Source organism: Myodes glareolus, chromosome X, assembly GCF_982192425.1.
Source record: "Myodes glareolus chromosome X, mMyoGla1.1, whole genome shotgun sequence".
Taxonomy (NCBI): Eukaryota; Metazoa; Chordata; class Mammalia; order Rodentia; family Cricetidae; genus Myodes; species Myodes glareolus.
In genome coordinates this window covers 50,516,059-50,536,303 of record NC_142053.1, presented here as the reverse complement: position 1 = coordinate 50,536,303, position 20,245 = coordinate 50,516,059, and the positions used below count along the sequence as shown (strand labels likewise).

General features: G+C 37.3%; 2 protein-coding genes across 2 annotated transcripts in view; one reads left to right on the top strand and one right to left on the bottom strand.

The window, feature by feature from the left end:
- The window catches only part of Il1rapl2 (interleukin 1 receptor accessory protein like 2), a 577,524-nt gene that overhangs the window by 3,919 nt on the left and 553,360 nt on the right, over positions 1 to 20,245 (top strand). The gene's annotated exons all lie outside the window — the stretch shown is intronic.
- On the bottom strand, positions 13,668 to 15,070 carry Tex13a (testis expressed 13A). Its single transcript, XM_048458182.3, has 2 exons — positions 14,487 to 15,070; positions 13,668 to 14,382 (listed from the first exon to the last, which is right to left on the bottom strand). Exons 1-2 carry the CDS (start codon positions 14,943 to 14,945, stop codon positions 13,705 to 13,707), a joined length of 1,137 nt encoding a protein of 378 aa, XP_048314139.2. The 5' UTR covers positions 14,946 to 15,070; the 3' UTR covers positions 13,668 to 13,704.

Sequence of the window (20,245 nt, the reverse complement as noted above, 5' to 3'; positions counted from 1 at the left end):
AACCACTCACTTCAAATAGGTTCCAAATGAGGAAATTAGTCCATATACATAAATATAGTAAAATTTCTGGTTACAAAAATGTTCAGTATTCATCCAAAATTCCAAATTTGGCATCATCTTAAGATAATCAGTAATGATTTGTCTGTGCTTTATTGACCTCACTGGAAATCACTCTGTAGACTTTGCTGTTTTTAAAAATCAAGCAATGAATTATTTAGTAAAGTCCTATACTCATAGCAAGTTGTTTACTCTTTGTGACCTTTCAGTAACTAGTTGCTCATTTTTTAACATTTTTTATTGTTCAATCTCAGAATATAGATAAGCTAGTAACGGAGGAATAGTGGAGGACTTAAGCATATTTTGGCACTCAGTGCTAATCCAAAATTAATTCTGGGTATTTCCATTCTAGGCCTTTCAATTAAGACTTTTAATACTGCAAAAAAGATGAAATCTATTTTATTTGAACAAATCTACCCTATCACTCTCACAAATTGTGCAGAAGAGGTGACTTAATCGGTAGATAAAGAAGTAGTCCAATAATTTCAGAGTGAATTCATGCATATTGAAAAGAATGAGTGAATATAAGTATAAATGAGTATCTATAGAAATCTTCAAATTTTAGGGTAGCCAAAACCAAATGTAGATAATCAGTTGGATGTAGAAACACATCATAATTGTTACTGTGCAATAAATACACAGAATAATGAAGGAACCCATTTGTTAAATGGGACTATAATGTGAATATTTTGTTCTTTAAAATCAATGAAATAAATTAGAGTCTCAAGACCTTAATGAATCACAATTGCTTTGCAGATAATCCCTTAGTGAATTTATTTCTCCAGGAAGTAGTATGCCATTTGTTTTGATTCACCAAATGTGATTTAATCAAGTCATATTCAAGTAGTTATTATGATAACAAGTCACACCATCAGAAAAGATGAAGAGAGTGTAAGTATTTGAAATAAAAAATATGTCAAGTTGTTAGCTCTTGAATATCTGTAATCAGCACAGCACAATTCAGTACATTGTCTTTTTGATTTCTGAGTATGTTTGCAATAGTTCACAATTTAAAAAAAATAAGTATCAGCATACAGTAAATTTGACTGATTTTGCTCTTAATTATATTGATCTGTAAAGTGCTATATAATTTATGACTATATTTTTATATTCCAGTCAAGAATATTCAGCGAATATATGTCATAGTATTCACATCAATATAGATAGGAAAGATATGATTCATAAAAAGCGATTGCCTTAGTCTATCTCAGACACTAAGAAATAGTTTTTATCACCTTCTACCCTCATTCCTTCCTCTCTGACATGGTTACCAAGAGATTTTCAAGGACATCGAACATTTCTCATAATTCAATTCCAGCCTAACTATTGATCCTTGAAAAGTTAAGTGTCAACAAGTCAGTTGCCTGGGTAGCAATTTCCAGGAGAGCAGATAGTTTTTTGTTGGAAAAATGAAAGCCTGAATCTTATAGAATTAATTGACCCCCAGAAAAGTTCAAGATTGTACAGCAGGGTCTTGAGACAGTAGCAATATCTTATTTGGTCTGTGTGGGATGAAATGAAATGCAATTAGTTATTTTTTACCTATTTTCTGTTACAAATGGGAGCCCTTGCTTTAATTATTTTTGATACTAATTATGTGTAAATGATAACATATCTGACTGACAAAATTATTTTTCAACATTCAAATTTTGATAATGTGTTTATTTACAAAATTATATATAGCCTAAAATAGCAAATACATGGTAATTATACTTTGTTTTCTCCCATTAACTGCAAATTCAATATGCTGCAGCTTAGAAAATATTACCAGACTATTATACATTAGCTATATAACTCAGAACTGTAACCAATCTGTTATAAAATACTAATGAAATTCAACTCTCTTCAGTTTGTTTATTAGATAGAATCATATGTTTATATTTTAGTGATTTAGCAGGACTTTTGTTTTATACAAGTTAATGGATTATATTTTGTAACTATGAATGAGAACTGATTACAAGTAGCCATTAGTAAGTTGACTAATACTGGTGTGTGTGGATACCTTTTTAGCTTCATGTCTTGTGTCATAACACAATCTTTAGAGACTTTTTGTTCTATAGCCATTTTTGTAAGAATTATGCTTTTAACCCATTGTGTGCACTGAAAACTGAAACTCTTCTTAGGAACAAGAAAGTAAAGTAATAAGTGTGGCAGACCACCTGAAATATAAAGTATTGAAGGTTATAACAAACTCCTTTGTTATCTCATTTCATGCATCCTATTCTATTGCTACCATACCCTACTTTTCTATATCCCATTTCCAACAATTTATTGATGCCACCCAGACACTGAACTATCTCACAAGTTTGCACTCTCTTTCTCTTTTCTTACACAAAATATTTAAAATATAGTGATCAATTGCTATAATCATTTCCATTTATGTCATCTTGATTCTCTTTATCCTTTTTCTCTCATCCTATTTGTTTGTGAAAAAAATTACAGCCCTGTTTAAGCCCACACAGTCAGCTATGCTGTGCCCCTTTTCTTGCTCCTTATCTTGACTGAAGGGAAATATGATAACGTTTACTGGTTTTAAGTGTATTATCATGGTCTTCAAATGAATCCTTAATCCTTCTCAGTGGTCTTACTATGTATTCTTAGTTCAGTCATTTATCAGCTTATGTGACTAGTTTACATTTTCCTGCCTGCCTCATCTTTGTATCCCATCCCCCTCATTGCTTCCTATTTCACTGAAGAAAATGAAGCAGTGAGGAAAGAACTTCAACTCTCTCTACCTGCCCATTGTCATCTGGACCTACTTAATCTCCTGATAGCCTCTGGATCTACTTAATCTCCTTATAGCCTGTTAACATAGATAGATTACTAAGGCTCTTTTGTCCTTTAGATTTCTCCCTGCTTGCCTACTCTGACCAGTTTTTTATATATATATATTTTCCTGTATCATGGAACTGCTCTCTCTCTCTCTCTCTCTCTCTCTCTCTCTCTCTCTCTCTCTCTCTCTCTCTCCACACTAATCAATGTTTGTACTATTAAAAAAATCTTGCATCTCCCTTGCCTGCCACAGCTCCCAATTTTATGGCCATTTGAGGAACAAAACTACTTTAAAGCATTTTCTGGTAATGGTATCACAGATATTTGCAGATGTCCAAAACAACTGACTGCATAGTTAAATGTGTGGAATTCTTCATATAGTAATTATACCTTCAAAAAACATTTAAGAGTGTGAGGTGTGTGTAGCCATAATATTTTTTTTTAAAGTTTCACCACTTATCAAAACTGCTTTCCTCAAAGTCTCCAGTGACTTCAGCAATAGTAACCACAATGACCGAATCAGTTTTAAGTTCTGTGATTACTTGATCAGTAAGTGTATTTGGCATACTCCATCTTCCACTTCTTTTTGAAAGCGTTCTTTACCCTAAGTCTAGATATCAGGAATGATATTCACCCTGGGAAATTTTGTCACTCTCCCTTACCTTTTTGTCTCGGCATCTCTTATTTTTCCTAACCTTTTAATGTTGGATAGGTCAACATTTCCATGTTTTCTGAGTTCTAAAAGGAGAGATCATCGAATCTGAGTTGTTGACCAAAATTTATCAATTTTTAAGTTCTTGAGAGGTCTACACTCCCCCAAATAATGCATATTAATTGTTCACAAGTAACTTCATTTTGCAAACTCTGAGTGAGTCCGAACACCCACAGTAGCCTAAGAAGTAATGCTGTAAATCCTTAGAGAAGATCTGGAGACGATTTCATATGAATTAAAGTGGAACAGAAAAATGAACATTCTGCCATGGGCAATGGTGCATGCCTTTAAATCCATCATGCAGGAGGCAGAGGCAGGCAGATCACTGTGAGTTCGAGGCCAGCCTGAGCTACAAGAGCTGGTTCCAGGACAGACCCCAAACCTACAGAGAAACCCTGCCTCAAAAAACAACAACAAACAAAACAAAACAAACAACAACAACAACAAAAAGAGTGAACATTCTTTTTTTTTTTAAGAGTGAACATTCTTATGACAGTGTAATAGATTAGGAAAAGTCTCTCATGCTCTCCAGAATACATATGAAATATGAAGACAGTAATAAAATCAAATGCTGCCTCAGTGCCTGCATTCAGAAATCAACCTGTGTTTATTTCTTCTGGAGTTTTTGGAATCTCTAAGAAAGGTACTTTGTTCAATACAGGAGTCCTTACTTCTAACCATAGTATTATAATTGTATTTTGCAAGAAAAGTTCTACTGCTATAGATCTGTGTTTTGTCTCAAAATTCCTTCCCAAAAGTAAAGAATACTGAAAATGTCATGATAAGTCTAGTCTCGGGCATGGAGAGCAATTTTCACAAGTGTATGCATTAAATCCGTGGAAAAACTAGCCAGTTCCTAAGAAAGGTATGCGCCATCTAGCCCTCATATGTAGTTATAACACAGTGGCACTCTTTTATTTATTGCTGCTAGCATTATTACCTTGAATCTATAGCTGTCTTTGTAGCTAAGTTGCTTGAGTTTGTTTCCTGGAGCAATTATAATTTTTGTGGCCATAAGCAGTTTCAGGTTAAAGCAGTAGACTCACAGCTTCAAAATTATGAAGTGTAGATTATGATTTCAATATTATCCCAGGGACTGGCAGATACCAATGACTGTGTCTAGATTTCCTCAGACGAGAAACAGAGACTTGTTTACTTATTCAGCAGACATTTTGAACACTCTTGTTAGATATTGAGTATTTGTATTTCACAACATGGATGTAAGTGCCTCTTCTCATGGAGCTTACATTATAGATCGTAGGAAACATACAAATTACAAACAATACTCCCCCAAAATGCAGTGGGTAATGTTGGTGGAGAGTCTCTAAAAGGTCTTGCTGCAGAAGCACCATGGAGACTGTTTTCATTTAGAAGGCCAGGGCAACTTCTCAGAGAAAGTGATGCTTACAATAAGATCTGAAGGAATGGAAGGGTCAGTCTTTTGAAATCTGTGGGGAAAGTGTTATAGTCAACAAACAACAAATAGAAAGTTTGTGGAATGGAGAGCAGCTTCTTTTGTTTGTTGGTTGGTTTGTTTGTGTGCTTGCTCTTTTGTTCTTTGGAAACAGGCTTCTTATTTTTAGAAATGCTAGACAGAAGACTGTTGACACACCCTGATTACTGGGATCCCTGGGGAATAAACCTAGAACAGCTGGAGTGTAGCCATCCTTTGAGGCAGAAGATAGTGAAAAGGTACTGAGGTTGTGGGAGTGAACACACAGAATGATACAATGAAAAGAAAATACAGTGCATAAAGGGCACAGCTTGGAGTACAGAGCATGTACATGACAGAGGAGCAAATGTAAGGTGAAAGGAAGGTTGGCAGTCTCAGGAAACAGAATATCAGATGCAGTGTCTAGTAGAGTTTTGGCAAAAACCTCTCCAATAAAGACTATAAAGCCCCGAAGAAAGAAGTTGTTGAAAAGACTAAAAGACAGAAAGATGTTATTGGATCAGCAGAATAAGTACTATAAAATAATCACATTACTAAATTACAAATTCAATACAGTTTGCATCAAAATATCAGTAACATTCCTCACAGGAATGTTTAAAATAATTCATAACTGATATGGAAACACAGAAGACCCAAAACAGAAGAAGACCTCTAAGCAAAAAGAACAGTGCTGTAAGCATTGCAACATCTGACTTCAAACTATACACAGACTCACAGAAACAAAACCAGCATGGTACTGGCACAAAATAAACCATAGATGAAGCAAATCAAATAGAATATCCAGAAATAAGACCAAGCAGATACAACCATCTGAGTCTTGACAAAGGTACAGAATACACTGAGGAAAAACCCTCTTTAACAATTGACACTTGAAAAATTAGACATCTATATGCATAGAAATATTAGAGTCTTGTCTCTACCCTGTATAAAAATCAGGTGAAAATGAATCAAACACTCTAATGTAAAATCTACATCTTTGAAGCGAGTGAAAATCTTACAGACCTGGGAATAGAAAAGGACGTTCTGGATAGGAGCCTAACAGCTCAAGAAGTAAGAGCAACTGTTGACAACTGGGGCTTCATGAAATAAAAAAGCGTTTGTTTCCTGAGAAATACATTCAACTGACTAGACAGAAAGCCTATAGAACGATAGAAAACCTTTGTCAAACACTTACCTGAGAGATGATTGATATGGAGAATGCATAAAAAATTGCAAAAATTAAGTTAAAAATTCAAATTATCTTATAAGTAGGTGGTAATGGCAAAAAAATTTGAAGAAAAGGTGTTTCCACCTTAGTCATTAGTGAAATGTAAGTCAAAACTATGTTAAAGTTCCTCCTCACCCTAGCCTAGGTGACTGTCATCAATAAAATAACAACAAATGCTGATGAAAATAAAGCCAGAGACAGGAAGGGAATCCTTAGTTATTGCTAGTATGCATATAAATTATTTCAGCCACTGTGGAAATCAGTGTGGAAGACCTTATCTAAAATATACATTTTGTATGATCCAGCTACTCCAATTTGAGGCATACAACCCAAATAATCAGGTAGTTATAAAGATTAAAGAGACTTTCCCAGTGACTTGGGCAACTGAATCTTGGGCAGATGTTACAGATTCCAGAGCTCAGGCAAAAATCCGTTTGTGCTACTGTCTCCTCTTGTATTTCCCATTCTCTGTAGGAACCCACCTTTCTGGATCGTGATGAATAAGGTGCAATTACTTATGTTAATTTCTGCCCGCATAAAGTTCTGTGGTCCTGTTTGCAGTTCCCTTGGTTCACAGTGTGGTCTGGTGATGAACGCAGAATCTTGCCGAATAAAGATGAACAACAGAGGGCAGTAGAATAGAGATAATGAGTTCCTGAAAAGGAAGGATCAAGTCTAAAAAGGAATTTTCTAAATCAGTTCTTGCTTCATAAAGTAAGAAACACTATTGTCATTTTTCAGTTTCCACACTTCAAATATTTTTTTTAAAAAAGTGTTTTAAAATTGCTTTTCACCAAAGAGTGAGATTGATGATATTTGTAGGAGGTGTGTCCTTCAATGACTACTCTGTCGGTCTCTGTCTCTGTATCTTTCTCTCTTTCTCTCTCTCAGCAAGGACTCACTTTGTAGTGCTGGCTGACTTGGAGCTATCTCTGTAGACCAGGTTGTCTTCCAACTAACAGAGATCCACATGCCTCTGCTTCTGAAGTGCTGGGATTAAAGGCGTGCACCACTCTGCCTGACTGCTTCTTTATTTTTGAGCATTTACTATAAGCCCCACATATCTGACATATAAGATTCACAACCAATTCCAGAAACATATTCATTAGCATATTGTTCAGTGATAGAATGAATATAATCACGGGTCACAAGTGTATAGTTTAGGTTTGTCTAAGATCATTGAATGAGACCACTTTCCTTTGTTCATCTCAAAGCTGAACTGTTTCACTGCAAGTCTTTATTGTTAATAAAAGGTATATTTTCAGTCAAGATTATTTTAGCTGTTAGGCATCAATTACATAAGAAACAACTATTTTTATTGATTTTTTTGAACTCTACATTTTTCTCTGCTCCCGTCCTTGCCTGTTCGCTCCCCTCAATCCTCTCCCAAGGTCCCCATTCTTCCAATTTACTCAGGAGATCTTGTCTTTTTCTACTACCCATGTAGATTAGATCCATGTAAGTCTCACTTAGAGTCTTCATTGTTGTCTAGGTTCTCTGGGATTGTGATTTGTAGGCTGGTTTTGAAACAACTATGTTTAGAGAGTCTTCTATGTAAAAGGTATGACAACAAGCAAAATAAAATGACAAGGTTCTAAATTCTAACAGATTAAATTTGGCACATCCATACATATTGTAATCAAACAAGGATAATTTAGAAGACAGATTCTTATTTGATTTAACAAGGAAGTAAGTCTCTGGAAGCCTAGTCCAGCAACTAAAAACATTTAATAATTCTGAATAAGTTTGAATAAGTATTTCCCATGTGGCCTAAGACACTGCTGAAACCAAACTCAGGTCCTCAGGAAGAGCAATAAGCATTTTCTTTTTTTCTATGATATTTATTGAGCTCTACATTTTTCTCTGCTCCTTTCCCTGCCTCTCCCCTCCCTTCTTCAAGCCTTCCCCAAGGTCCCCATGCTCCCAATTTACTCAGGAGATTCTGTCTTTTTCTACTTCCCATGTAGATGAGATCCATGTATGTCTCTCTTGATGTCCTCATTGTTGTCTAGGTTCTCTGGGATTGTGGTTTGTAGGCTGACTTTCTTTGCTTTATGTTTAAAAACCACCTATGAGTGAGTACATGCGATAATTGTCTTTCTGTGTCTGGGTTACCTCACTCAAAATAATGTTTTCTAGTTCCATCCATTTTCCTGAAAAATTCAAGCTGTCATTATTTTTTTTCTGCTGAGTAGTACTCCATTGTGTAAATGTACCACATTTTTCTTATCCATTCTTTGATCAAGGGGCATTTAGGTTGTTTCCAGGTTCTGGCTATGACAAGCAAAGCTGCTATGAACATTGTTGAATACATGTCCTTGTAGCACGATTGAGCATCCTTTCGATATATACCTAAAAGTGGTATTACTGTGTCTTGAGGAATGCAAGCTGGTACAACCCCTTTGGATGTCAGTGTGTCAATATCTCGGAAAATTGGCAACAAGCATTTTCAACTGCTGAGTCCTTTCTCCAGGTTGATATATGACTTATAAGTATCCTTTTTCCAATGTAACTTGTTCAAATTCCTATTTCTCCTTGCTATGTATCATTTCTCTTCGACTATTCGTTCATTCTGTATAAAAAGCATCCAATGACTGATTTGCTATATCAAGTAGACTACTAGAGAACATGAAAAGGTAGTAATTGTCTTACAGAGTTACAGTGTCTGAGATGATTCATGATCGGTACAACAGATAAAGATAGTCACGGTTTTCACAGGTAGGAGAAACAGTGCTCAAGGGCAAGGGGAAAGTGAAACATGGACATGTACAGGGGAAAACAGACGGTACGTTTGACTAGAACATAGGCTTCTCAAGGTCTTTATTCTAAATATAAAGCACACAATAATTAACCTTTATTTAATGGAAGCTTCATATAGAGAATTGGAGCTTGTTATTTTAAGAAATTGACCAGTTCTTAGAAAAGAAGTTAAACAAAATAAATAATGTATGACTTGACTTGTAATTAGACAATAGAGCATTTTTATAACAGATGACAGCTTCATGGAGAGAATGTATATTTAAAGGAGGTAAATTCCCTTTCATGACCCAACCCTCATTAAAGAAAAACAAGGCTGCTCACCTCAGTGTTGTTAATCAGAGCATATATTTTAACACATATTCCTAAGGATGGGGACCAATTTGCATGAAGTTGACCTTACCCTCTACAGTGCAAAATGGTTCCCCTTGGCAAGATATGTTGGTTGCTATTTGATGGATATGGTCTAGATCTATTCCTATGAAACAACAAAAAGTCAGAAGGTGATATACATTTTCACCCTGAGGTGTTGAATGCATTAAAAACCTTAAGGCTGATATGAGCTATGCATACTCATTTTAAGGCCGGATCAGCCTTCCCATGTAAGGCAATATATACTTACTTGTTATAAGGAGATAGTAAATGAATATTTGTGTTTTAAGAGCCATTGCCCCAATCTTCTCTTGATACCCTTCCCTTGACACCCCTTAAGGAAAGGGCTTTGTTCATGCTTTGTGTTTGCATTCTTACTCTCAGAGAGGAAATATCTTCTTTTTTAACTGAATCTGAAGCTTATTCCCAAGCATCTTCACGCAGTATATACACACAAAGTGGACTTTCTAGAAACGTCTTCAATGACTAGCTGAAACTCTCACATAAATCATATTTTCTTCCTATTCTTCAATTGTTTGTTTGTTTTTTTCTGTATACCAGACTAGCTTTTTACTTTGTGCTGTAGTTAAGAATGACCTTGTGAACTTTTGATCCTCCTATCATGAACCTCCTCATGTTTGGGGATGTGTGAGATATAACATTAAGTTTCTCAAGTACTGAGGCTCAAACCTAGGGTCTCCTGCATACTGCATTCTACTAACTGAGCTACATGGTCAGCCACTTAAAATATTTATAATGAATCTTGCTATACAATATGGCACACAGAATCAGCTAAGCAGAGCTCATACGGACTCACAGAGACTGAAGTGACAATTACAGAGCCAGTTTGGGTCTGAGCTAGGACCTCTGTATGTTATGGTAGTGTTGCTTGGGACTCCTAGCAGTGGGAGTAGGGGGTGTCTTTGACTCTTTCATCTGTTCTCGGGACCCTTTTCATTAGACTGGGTTGCCTTGCCCAGCATTGATATGAGGGGTTGTGCCTAGTCTTGTTGTAGCTTGCTATTCTGTGCTCAGTTGGGTATCTCTGGGAAGCCTATTTTTTTCTGAAGGAAAATGGAGGAGAAGTAGATCTTGGGGAGAGGACATATGGTCAGGGGGAGGTCTGGGAGGAAAGGGAAATTGTGATTGGGATATAATGTAGGAGAGAATACATTTTAAAAAAAATTCTCGAGGAAACACCATACAAAGTAGTAAGGGTCATTATAAATTTTCATGTATATTTTTTTGCTGATCCTCGCCCTGTAGTTCCTTCCCTCTCATGTATTCTCCCAGGCCCCACCTGATTTTGCCAATGCAAATAACATGAAGAAAACTGTTGTAAGGGGAATATGAAAAGAACAATGATGTTTAAACCAGGTCTTTTGTAAAAATAGCAGAATAAAAAGTCCATATAAAAACCTGGTCTGTTCTATAGGACTGATTTGGCTATCCTGGGTTTTTTGTAAAAAAATATACATATATATATAATGTAAAATATATAAAATATATAAATATTATATATAAATATATATATAATATATATAAAATATACATATATATATATATATATATATATATAAAGTACTATCACCTTGGCCTTCCTCAACCATGCAGCATCATGGTCCCCCATGGTATCTTATCTCCTAACCCAAAGCTCATTTTCCCTTTGCAAAATAACTTTCAAGGCTTTTTAAAAATGCATGTCTGCCACCATACATATATGTACCTAAGCAGCACTTTGAAGGGATTTTATTTAGAAAACAAACAAGTGGTCTTATCATATGAATTTTAAATTTTAATAATTCAATAATCATGCCACAGTACTTTATGAGATTTCATTCTTAGATTTCAAACATATGTCTTGGATTTCAAGCTTTCTTCTACTCCCTCCTTATGACTCAAGCTTTCCATTGTTCAGTGTCTCAACCTAGGTTCACTCCTTCCCTTTATAACCCTGAGTGCTTGCTGAAGTGCTCCTCACTCCTTAACCTGGCAGTTTTGTTTCTACTCTGCAACCACCGCAAGTGTTCTTGAATATTTAAAGTAAATGTGAGGCGTAATGGCCACTGATCAGCTGCCCTGCTTCTGTGATCCTGTCTTTGGATTCTTCACCCATTCATTCTGTTAAGTACGTCATTGCCTGATAGGTTCCTAAGTCAGGTTGATTTTGCCCTCTAGTGGACATGTGGCTATATTCAAGAGGCAGTTCTGGTGGTCACAACTGAAGGAGTAGGGAGTGGGTCACTCAGACAAATAGAGACTAGGAGATCTCTCAAACACCCTAAAATGCACAAGAAACTTTAATTCACAACAAAGAGTTATCCAAATCCAGGTGTCCAGTACACTGAGATTAGTAAACCCTGCAATAGAGGAGGATAAACAAGCCCAAATGGTGTTTGGAAAATTGCAGGCTAGGGATCTGGCCCCTAATCTGGATGGTGACTGTGCCGTCACCAATAACAGATAACTCAAAGTCACATATCTGTTCCTCTGGGTGTTTCATGGCTGCAACGGCTTCTCGTTCTCTAGGTCTGAGAACAGCCAAGGACTTAGTCTGGTCCAGGTACAATCTCTCCTCCTCCTTTCACCTGTGGATTAAAATACACACATAGTTAATTTCAACTTATCTTATAACCACATGAAGGGAAGGAGAAGACCAACCTTCTACTTATCCATTGGTCAGCCAACTTTCACCTTCCTTCAGAGTTGCTCCCCACAGAGATAAGGTTCTGTTGTACTTTACATTTTTAAACGCACAGAGATATTTTTAAATCCTCATTCTCCCCCATTTAGCAGGCTACTGTACCGGAAGGGAGAATCCCACCAGATAGCACTATGCTTTGGCCCATGTAGACTGGCAAACCCTTTATGTGCTATTAGTTGCTGACTGACCTTGGAGCAGTGGCGTGGCTTTCCGGTTTAGATCTGTCTCGAGTTGTGCACGCTGAGAACTAGGAACGATTACTCTGTTAAAAGACTTTTAATCATAGAAATCCTTGCGTGCATGTAGTGCTGGCGTCCTCCACAGTCTTTTAGAATACTCGTAGAATTTCTGCCATGTTGATTCAAGCATAAACCTGAGGTTAACCCATCCCAGGTTTCATTTGATTATTTTATTTCTTGTGATACTACTCTCTCAGAATGGGAGCTTCCAATCCAATTCACTACTGGCAACAACCAGCCAAGGCTAGATCTGTTTCTGGCAATCAAATTCCTTCAGAACAAAGGCACCCTACCCAGCTTATTCCAGGAGACATGGGATAAAGGAATACTTACTGCTTGCACTGAGCTTCTTCAACTGCCCTGCCAATTTCATTAAGTTTCCTTAATGATGTGTTGTTTTGAAACTACTTTTCTAAGACAGATGTGGGAATATACACCTATAATTTCAACACTTAGGAAGTGGAGACAGGAGAATCTGGAGCTGAGTCATCCTCAGCTACATAGTAAGTTTGAGGCTAATCTAGGCTACATGAGACCTTGTTTTAAAAAAAAAAACAAAAAGAAAGAAAAAGAAAAATCAAGATACAAAAGAAAAATTGCATGATTTTTCTCCTAGTTCTCTGAATAGGCACATACTTCTTTGCTTAAAGAGAAAGGATCTAGGTCAAATGGAACCTTGAATAACACAACCTCAAAGAAATAAAAAGTGACTGATTTCTCTGTAGTCAGCTGATCAACTCCTCTGTGCCTCCTTGTAATTGTCAGCTCCTGGAGTCTCTAATATCTGTCTAAAACTGTTTGGAAAGCAGTCAGTTCTGTCCCTTATCTTAGCCAGAGCCAGGGATGGGCTGTGGCCTCCAGAATCACTGCTTACAATGCTGGCCCCGACTTCCAGTGATCCACGGACTCTTTATCCAATTCCATCCTGAATATAGAATCTACTACCTCTCTTCAGATCCTCAGTGAGAATAAGACAGGGTCAAGGAATCCCTCAGGCTCCATCACTTAAGGGCTAGGTGTTTGGGAAGGGAAGGATTCCGTATATTCAGCTATCAAGGTCTACCAGACACTAGAGAGGACATACACATATGCATATCGAACACACACACACACACACACACACACACACACACACACACACACACACAGACAGAGAGAGAGAGAGAGAGAGAGAGAGAGAGAGAGAGAGAGAGAGAGAGAGAGAAGCTGTTGTTCTGGACTGTGAATGCTAGTGATCTAGAATACAACAGAAAGAATCAAAACTTCTGCCTCCCCATACCATTTCTACTGTCTCAATATCTCACACCCCGATTTATCCCGTTCTCTTGACCCCCCATTCCCCTTCCACAACTGTACCCAGTACCCTCCACCTCCCCCCAAAAAATGATTTTCCATTGGTTTGTTTCTATTCTATTTCACATTCCAAATTCACTAAGGGTTTTGCAGCCAGATTCCCTTCCCACAGTGGAAGCAGTTTTCCCTCCTTGAAAAATTCACAGCTTTACACCAAGGGCAGTCCCAATCCCCAGGCCTGCGGAACACTGTAGCTCTCTTGTCTTTCTGTAGTTCCTGATGATCTCCTCTGTGGATTCCCATATCAGACAGCTGTCTCATCTCAGAGGCCATGGAATAGGGATGTGTCTGAGGGGGTCTGTCTATGCTTGGTAGTTGGGATGTGGTGGGCATGGCTGGGAAGGGGCTTTCATAGGAGTATGTGAATGAGGCAGGGAGTTGGACAGTAATGGGTTCAGAGCAGGATGTGGATCTCAGATTCAGGGACTGGGAGAGAGAGCACATGGATGGTTCCTTGGGTCTCTGATCGCCTGCTCTCTGCCTTTTCAAGGGATAATTTTTCCACTTCATGACTCCAAGGAGCTGCATGAAACTTCCGTTGGGCTCCTGTGAGGCCTCTTGAGGGCCAGTTCCGGTCTGTGCCAGAGTAGTTGCTGTCTTCTCCGCTCTGCCTTCTCGTCTTCCTTTAGCAGCAGCCATTAACTCCACCAAGTTTTCCTTTCCAGCTGACCATTGTGTCCCTGTCCCTGTTCTTCTGACAAAAGCAGGAGGAAGGGTCACGGCTGGTTTTACTGCAGCTGGGAGAGCCCTCAGCTCCTGGGGAGAAGTGAATAAATAGGGTTGAGATCGGTTCTGGGAATAGGGTACACACATAAGGGTGGGGTGGGTAGGGGTAAAACAGGAGCAGGGGACAATCTTACTGCCTGGAGGAGCTTCAGTCTCAGCAGGTCTCGTTCTCTCTGCACCTCTTCCAGTTTGGCCTGGGTCATTTGAAGCTGGATAGCTACCTCCTTCCGTTCCGTCTCTTGTTGGTGAGTGTGCTGCTTTAGGTCTGATGACAAGGAGAGTGGAGACACCTTATGCATGCTAGACAAGTCTTGTAGCCACTGCACCCCGTGCCCCTGTAAGCAGCCTTGCCTGTGAGCGAAACGCACCCCCAAGGCCAAGGTGCCCCAGGCACAGGCTTCACGAACCTCACTAGACACCTCGCTGTCCTCCAAGATAACTTTGAGCTTGTCTTCCACCTCTTCCCAGGACAGGGACAGGTTTTCAAGGTAGAAATCAGGGCCTTTGTCGTGCTTGGCCATTTGTTCGTTGATGAATGTTGACACCTTACTATGCCGGAACCCACTACCAAGATCCTCAGGATTCAAGGCCATGATGGTTGAGTGCCTTCTGTTTTTTCCTGGCCCTGAGAGAATAAATCAATCTGCTGTCCTTGCTCCTTTAGTCCCTTGGTGTTAGTATCTCTCCTCTCTGTCAATGTCCTGTCAGCCCTTCGTTCTTCCCGGCTCTCCCCTCCCCACCCATCCCCTCCCCTTCCCTCCCCTCTGGTCTTCTGGCACTCTTTCGAACTTCCCTCCCTTCCCCTCCCTATAGCAGGTTCTCTGGCCCCGCCCCCAACTGTTCTGTCATAATGGATTCCGTAGCTGCCATTCTTTAAGAAATTTCTCAAGTGACCTTACCGTTCCAGTCAATTACCTGAGGAGTTCTAGGTCCACCATAAGTGCCTCCTCAACATGGGTTCCACTTAGCAGTCCCACCAAGGTCTTCCTATCACGCCTCAAGAGAAGAAGCACAACTTCAAACAGTCAGCCTGTCTCTCTCCAAGGACTGAAGGGAAAGGAAATCTTTAGACCAACTCTCCTGGTTTTTGATATAGGACTATTCTAATTTCCAGACTGTGAAAATAGTAGGGAGAACCAGATGGTCTCTGCACCTCCTTGGAAGTAAGAGAAACATCCTTGAAGTCATGTGGGGGAAGAAGGGGACAGAAAAGACTTGAAACAAAAGGAACTGAAACTCTCTGAAAAAAAAAAAAAGATTTAAAATTCACACTCCTCTTCTTGCCAGGGAGCTCACCCTACACAAAGGACTGATGTGGCCCTTGCTGGAGGTACAATGTTACATGGCATGTCTTAAAGACTTCCATTGCCAAACTCTTTCTAAATAGTAAGACAACAAAAAACCCTCACTACTTCCCAATAAAAACTGAAAAAATATAAGCAAATTAAAGTTTATTGGTATAAATGATAATTCATGAGTTCAGCATATTAAGAAGCAGATAAAAGTTCAGAGCACTCCGGTCTTCAGAAGGAATGGTGGGTTGGCTAAGCCTGGTTGGAGAGAAAGTCCCTGATGGAGTCTAGCTAGGCATTTGGTTGTTGGATCACTTGGCTGCCTGAACTGGCTGAAAACCATCTAATTGTGACTGGTAGAAAACCAGCTCTTTCTAGCACTTTTAAGTGCTAGAAAAGGTTTGTTTACACATAAAAATTGATTCTGGTTAACTAGGAAATGTATGGAGAGGACCTCAGACTGATCTTTTCTTCATTTAACTTTTTTCTTATTTTTATCATTTTAATTTGAAGTAGGTTTTTTGCATTTAAAATAATTAATAGACATATTTAAGTCATTCTGCATTTTTAGAAAATTGAGCAGAAAACATTTTCCATCTACTTTGTCTCCAGCACCAGTATTAGTTTAACTGGTTAAAATTATAAACCTAATTTAATACATTATTAACTAAAGTTCAGATGGGCATTCAACCAGAATAATGTAGTCTATAAGATTTGAAAAATGTATCATGTGTATCCACCATTTTTAATCTTTCAACTATTCATCACCCCACCCTACATTCACCCCAGTACTTGACCAGCCAGTGACCATTTTTTTATTAGCTCCATAGTTTTTGTCTTTCCCAGGAAAAAGTATAGTTGGAATCATGTAATAATAGCATTTTTCAGATTGATTTCTTTCTTTTAATAAATTTATTGTGTTTTATTCATATGCATTTTATCTATCATTCTGGGATTTATAATAATTTCATCCATCTTATAATATATTGTGAGCAAATTTATTCCTACATACTCTTCCTTCTCCCCTTTTCACACTCATGCTAATCTCTTTTCTGTTTGGATGTGTTTATGCATCTGTAAAAATTTAGTGTTCAAAAATGATAGAAAACACATCTCATTTTTAGACCCTGGCTTGTATTATTTAATATAATGATCAGTTGATCAATTTTCTAGCACATATCCTAATTTTATTCTTCTTATGGCCACACAATATTTCACTGTGAATACAGCAAATTATTTTTTATTACTTATTTTTATTTTTTAGATTATAATATGATTACATTTCTTCTCTCATTGTCCTTCTTCAAAACCCACCTACGTACCTCTTCTTGACCTCTTTCAAAGTCATAGCCTCATTTTTCATTACATGTTATATATGAATACATATTCCTAAATATATCCTGCTTAGTTCATAGAATAGCTCTGTGTTTTAAGGCCTAGAATTTGATATTGGATAAGCAATTGTTGTGCTCTTCTTAAGAAAACTGCTTCCCCCTCTCTCAGCATTTCTTAGTTTCCTGTAGTTAGTTCTTTGTAGAAAGATGGACTCTTAAGAAAGTTTGAATTGGCATTTCCCTGATTGCTGAGTATATTAAACACTTTCCCCGATGTTTATTGGCCATTTGTATTTCTTCTCTCAAGAATGGATTATTCAGTTCTTTATTTATCAACTTGGTAACTTTTTCTTGTGTTTAATTTTATGTTCTAGACATTAATATTTTATACAATATATAATTTACATATTTTTGCAATGTAGCTTCCCTTTCATTCTCCTGGTTGTTTCTTTTACTGTGTAGAATCTTTCAAACTTCACAGAATTCTAATTTTTCAGTTCTTGCTATTATTTACTATACTATTAGATTCCTGTTCAGAAGGTTGTTGCTTATGCCTCCTAGATGTCAAAATGTTTTCCCCTAGCAGTTTTGACATTTCAGGTGTTACATTTAGGTCTTTCATCCTTTTTCAATTAATTTTTGTACATGGTGAGAGATAGAAATCTATTTTCATTCATCTACATGTAGATATTCAGTTTCCCCTGTGACATTTGTTGAAGAGGCTATCTTTAATTCAATAAGCATCTTGACGCATTTGTCAGCAATTAGGTGGCTGAGGTTTCATGAATTTGTTTCTGTATCCTTTTTTTCTATTTTATTGATAAACATATCTGACTTTGTTTTATCAACATAAAAGTTTTGTTACTATGGATCTTTAGTATAAATTGAGACTCATTGGAATACCTCTAGTATTGTTTTTTCTGCTTTGATTACTTTTGCTATTTGGAATATTTATTCTTTCTTATTCACTTTAGATTATCATTAATAATTATTATTATTACTTGGTTCTATGAAGAAAACATTTGGAATTTTGAGGATGACTGTGTTGAATCATATTTTTTAAAACAGGTTGCAGCATCTTCTAGTGCCTTCTTTAATATCTTTATTCAGAATATTAGCGATTTATTATAAGGGTGTTGCTCCTCTTAGTCAGGCTTGTTTCTAGGTATTTTTAACTCTGTTGTGAATAGGCAGTTTTCTAAACCTAAATTCATTCTTTACAAGTTCATTATCTATGTATAGAAAGGTTGGTTTTCTGTTGATGTTTTGTTCTGTTCCTTTATTAAGATTATGTATCCGGCCTAAGTGATTTCTGGTGGAGTCTTCAAAGACTTTTAAAATGCAGAATGATGATTATCTATAAATAAGGATATTTTGATCTCTTGCTTTTCTGTTTTTATCACTTTTTTCTCTTTCTATTAATTCTGAGGCACCCAACTTGAAAAATTAGGTAGTGTGACAAGAGATACTCTTAACCATAATACCTAGTACAAAAGGAAATTCAGAGTGTAAGAAAAGATTATTTCAGTATCTGACTCAGTAAATTTGTTTATGAGAGTTATATATTATCTTTTAGCTCTTAGTTTGTTATACTGGCAAGGAATTTAAGAGGAAAGATTTAAGAGGAATTGGACACACACACACATGATTTGTATATGTTCAGTGCATTGTTGTGACTAAGATATGTCACTAGTCAGTAGGATAAAGCTGCTAGAAATAAAGTTTAGAGGAATAAAAAAATAAAATGAAGTTTTGGCTATTACAAATAATTCTGCTATGAACATAGGTGAGCAAATGTCCATGTGGTATAATTGTGTATACTTTGGGTGTATGCCAAAGAGTAGTATTGCTGGATCTTGAGGTAGATTGACTCCTAATTTTCTGAGAAACCATCATACTGATTTCCAAAGTGGTTGTACAAGATTGCACTTCTACCAGCAGTGGAATAATGTTCCTCTTACCCCACATCCACTCCAGCATAACCTGTCATCAGTGTTTTGATCTTAGCCATTCTGATAGGTATAAGATGGTTTCTCAGAGTCATTTTGATTTGCATTTCCCTGCTGGTTAAGAATGTTGAGTAATTCCTTAAATATCTTTCAGCAATTTGAGTTTCTTATGTTGAGAATTCTGTTTAGATCTATACCCCATTTTAAATTATATTATTTGGTATATTGATGTCTAGTTTATGGAATTTTTTATATATATTGGAAGTTAGCCCTCTGTCAGATATGGGGTTGGTGAAGATCTTTTCCCATTCTGTAGACTGCCATTCTGTGTTATTTACTATGTCCTTTGCCTTACAGAAGCTTCTCAGTTTCAGGAGGTTCCATTTATTGATTATTGCCCTCAGAGTCTATACTACTGGTGTTATATTTAAGAAGTGATCTCCTGCTCCCATGCATTCAAGGATACTTCCCACTGTCTCTTCTATCAGGTTCAGTGTAATTAGATTTATTTTGAAGTTTTTGATCCACCTGGACTTGAGTTTTGTGCATGGAGATAGATATAGATCTATTTGCAATCTTCTACATGTCGACAACCAGTTATGCCAGCACCATTTGTTAATGATACTTTCCTTTTTCCATTGTACACTTTTGGCTTCTTTGTCAAAAATCAGGTGTTAACAGGTGTGTTGATCAGTATCAGGGTCTTCAATTCAAGTCCATTGATCCACGTGTCTGTTTTTATGACAATACCAAATTGTTTTTATTTTTGTAGCTCCATAGTAGATCTAAAGTCAGGGATGGTGATGCACAGGATTGTTTTGGCTATCCCGGGATTTTGCTTTTCTATTTTAAGTTGAGTGTTGTTCTTGTGAGGTCTGTGAAGAATTGTGTTGGGATTTTGATGAGGATTGTATTAAATCTGTAGATTGCTTTTAGGAAGACTGTCATTTTTACTGTTAATCTTACCTTTCCAAGAACATGGGAGATCATCCCATTTTCTGGTATCTTCTTCAATTTCTTTGAATGGAACTAGAAAAAAAACATCCTATGTGAGGTAATCCAGTGTAGTTAGAAGGAACGGGCCATGTCCCGCCACCTGGCTAGCTCAACCCCCCGAAATAACCACACAGAAATTGTATTAATTAAATCACTGCCTAGCCATTAGTTCAAGCCTCTTATTGGCTAACTCTTATATCTTGAATCAACCTATATTTAATAATCTGTATGTCACCACGAGGTTGTGACTTACCAGGAAAGATTCAGCATGTCTGACCTGGCAGCTTCATGGTAGGCAGCTCTCTCTGCCTGCCCTCTTCCT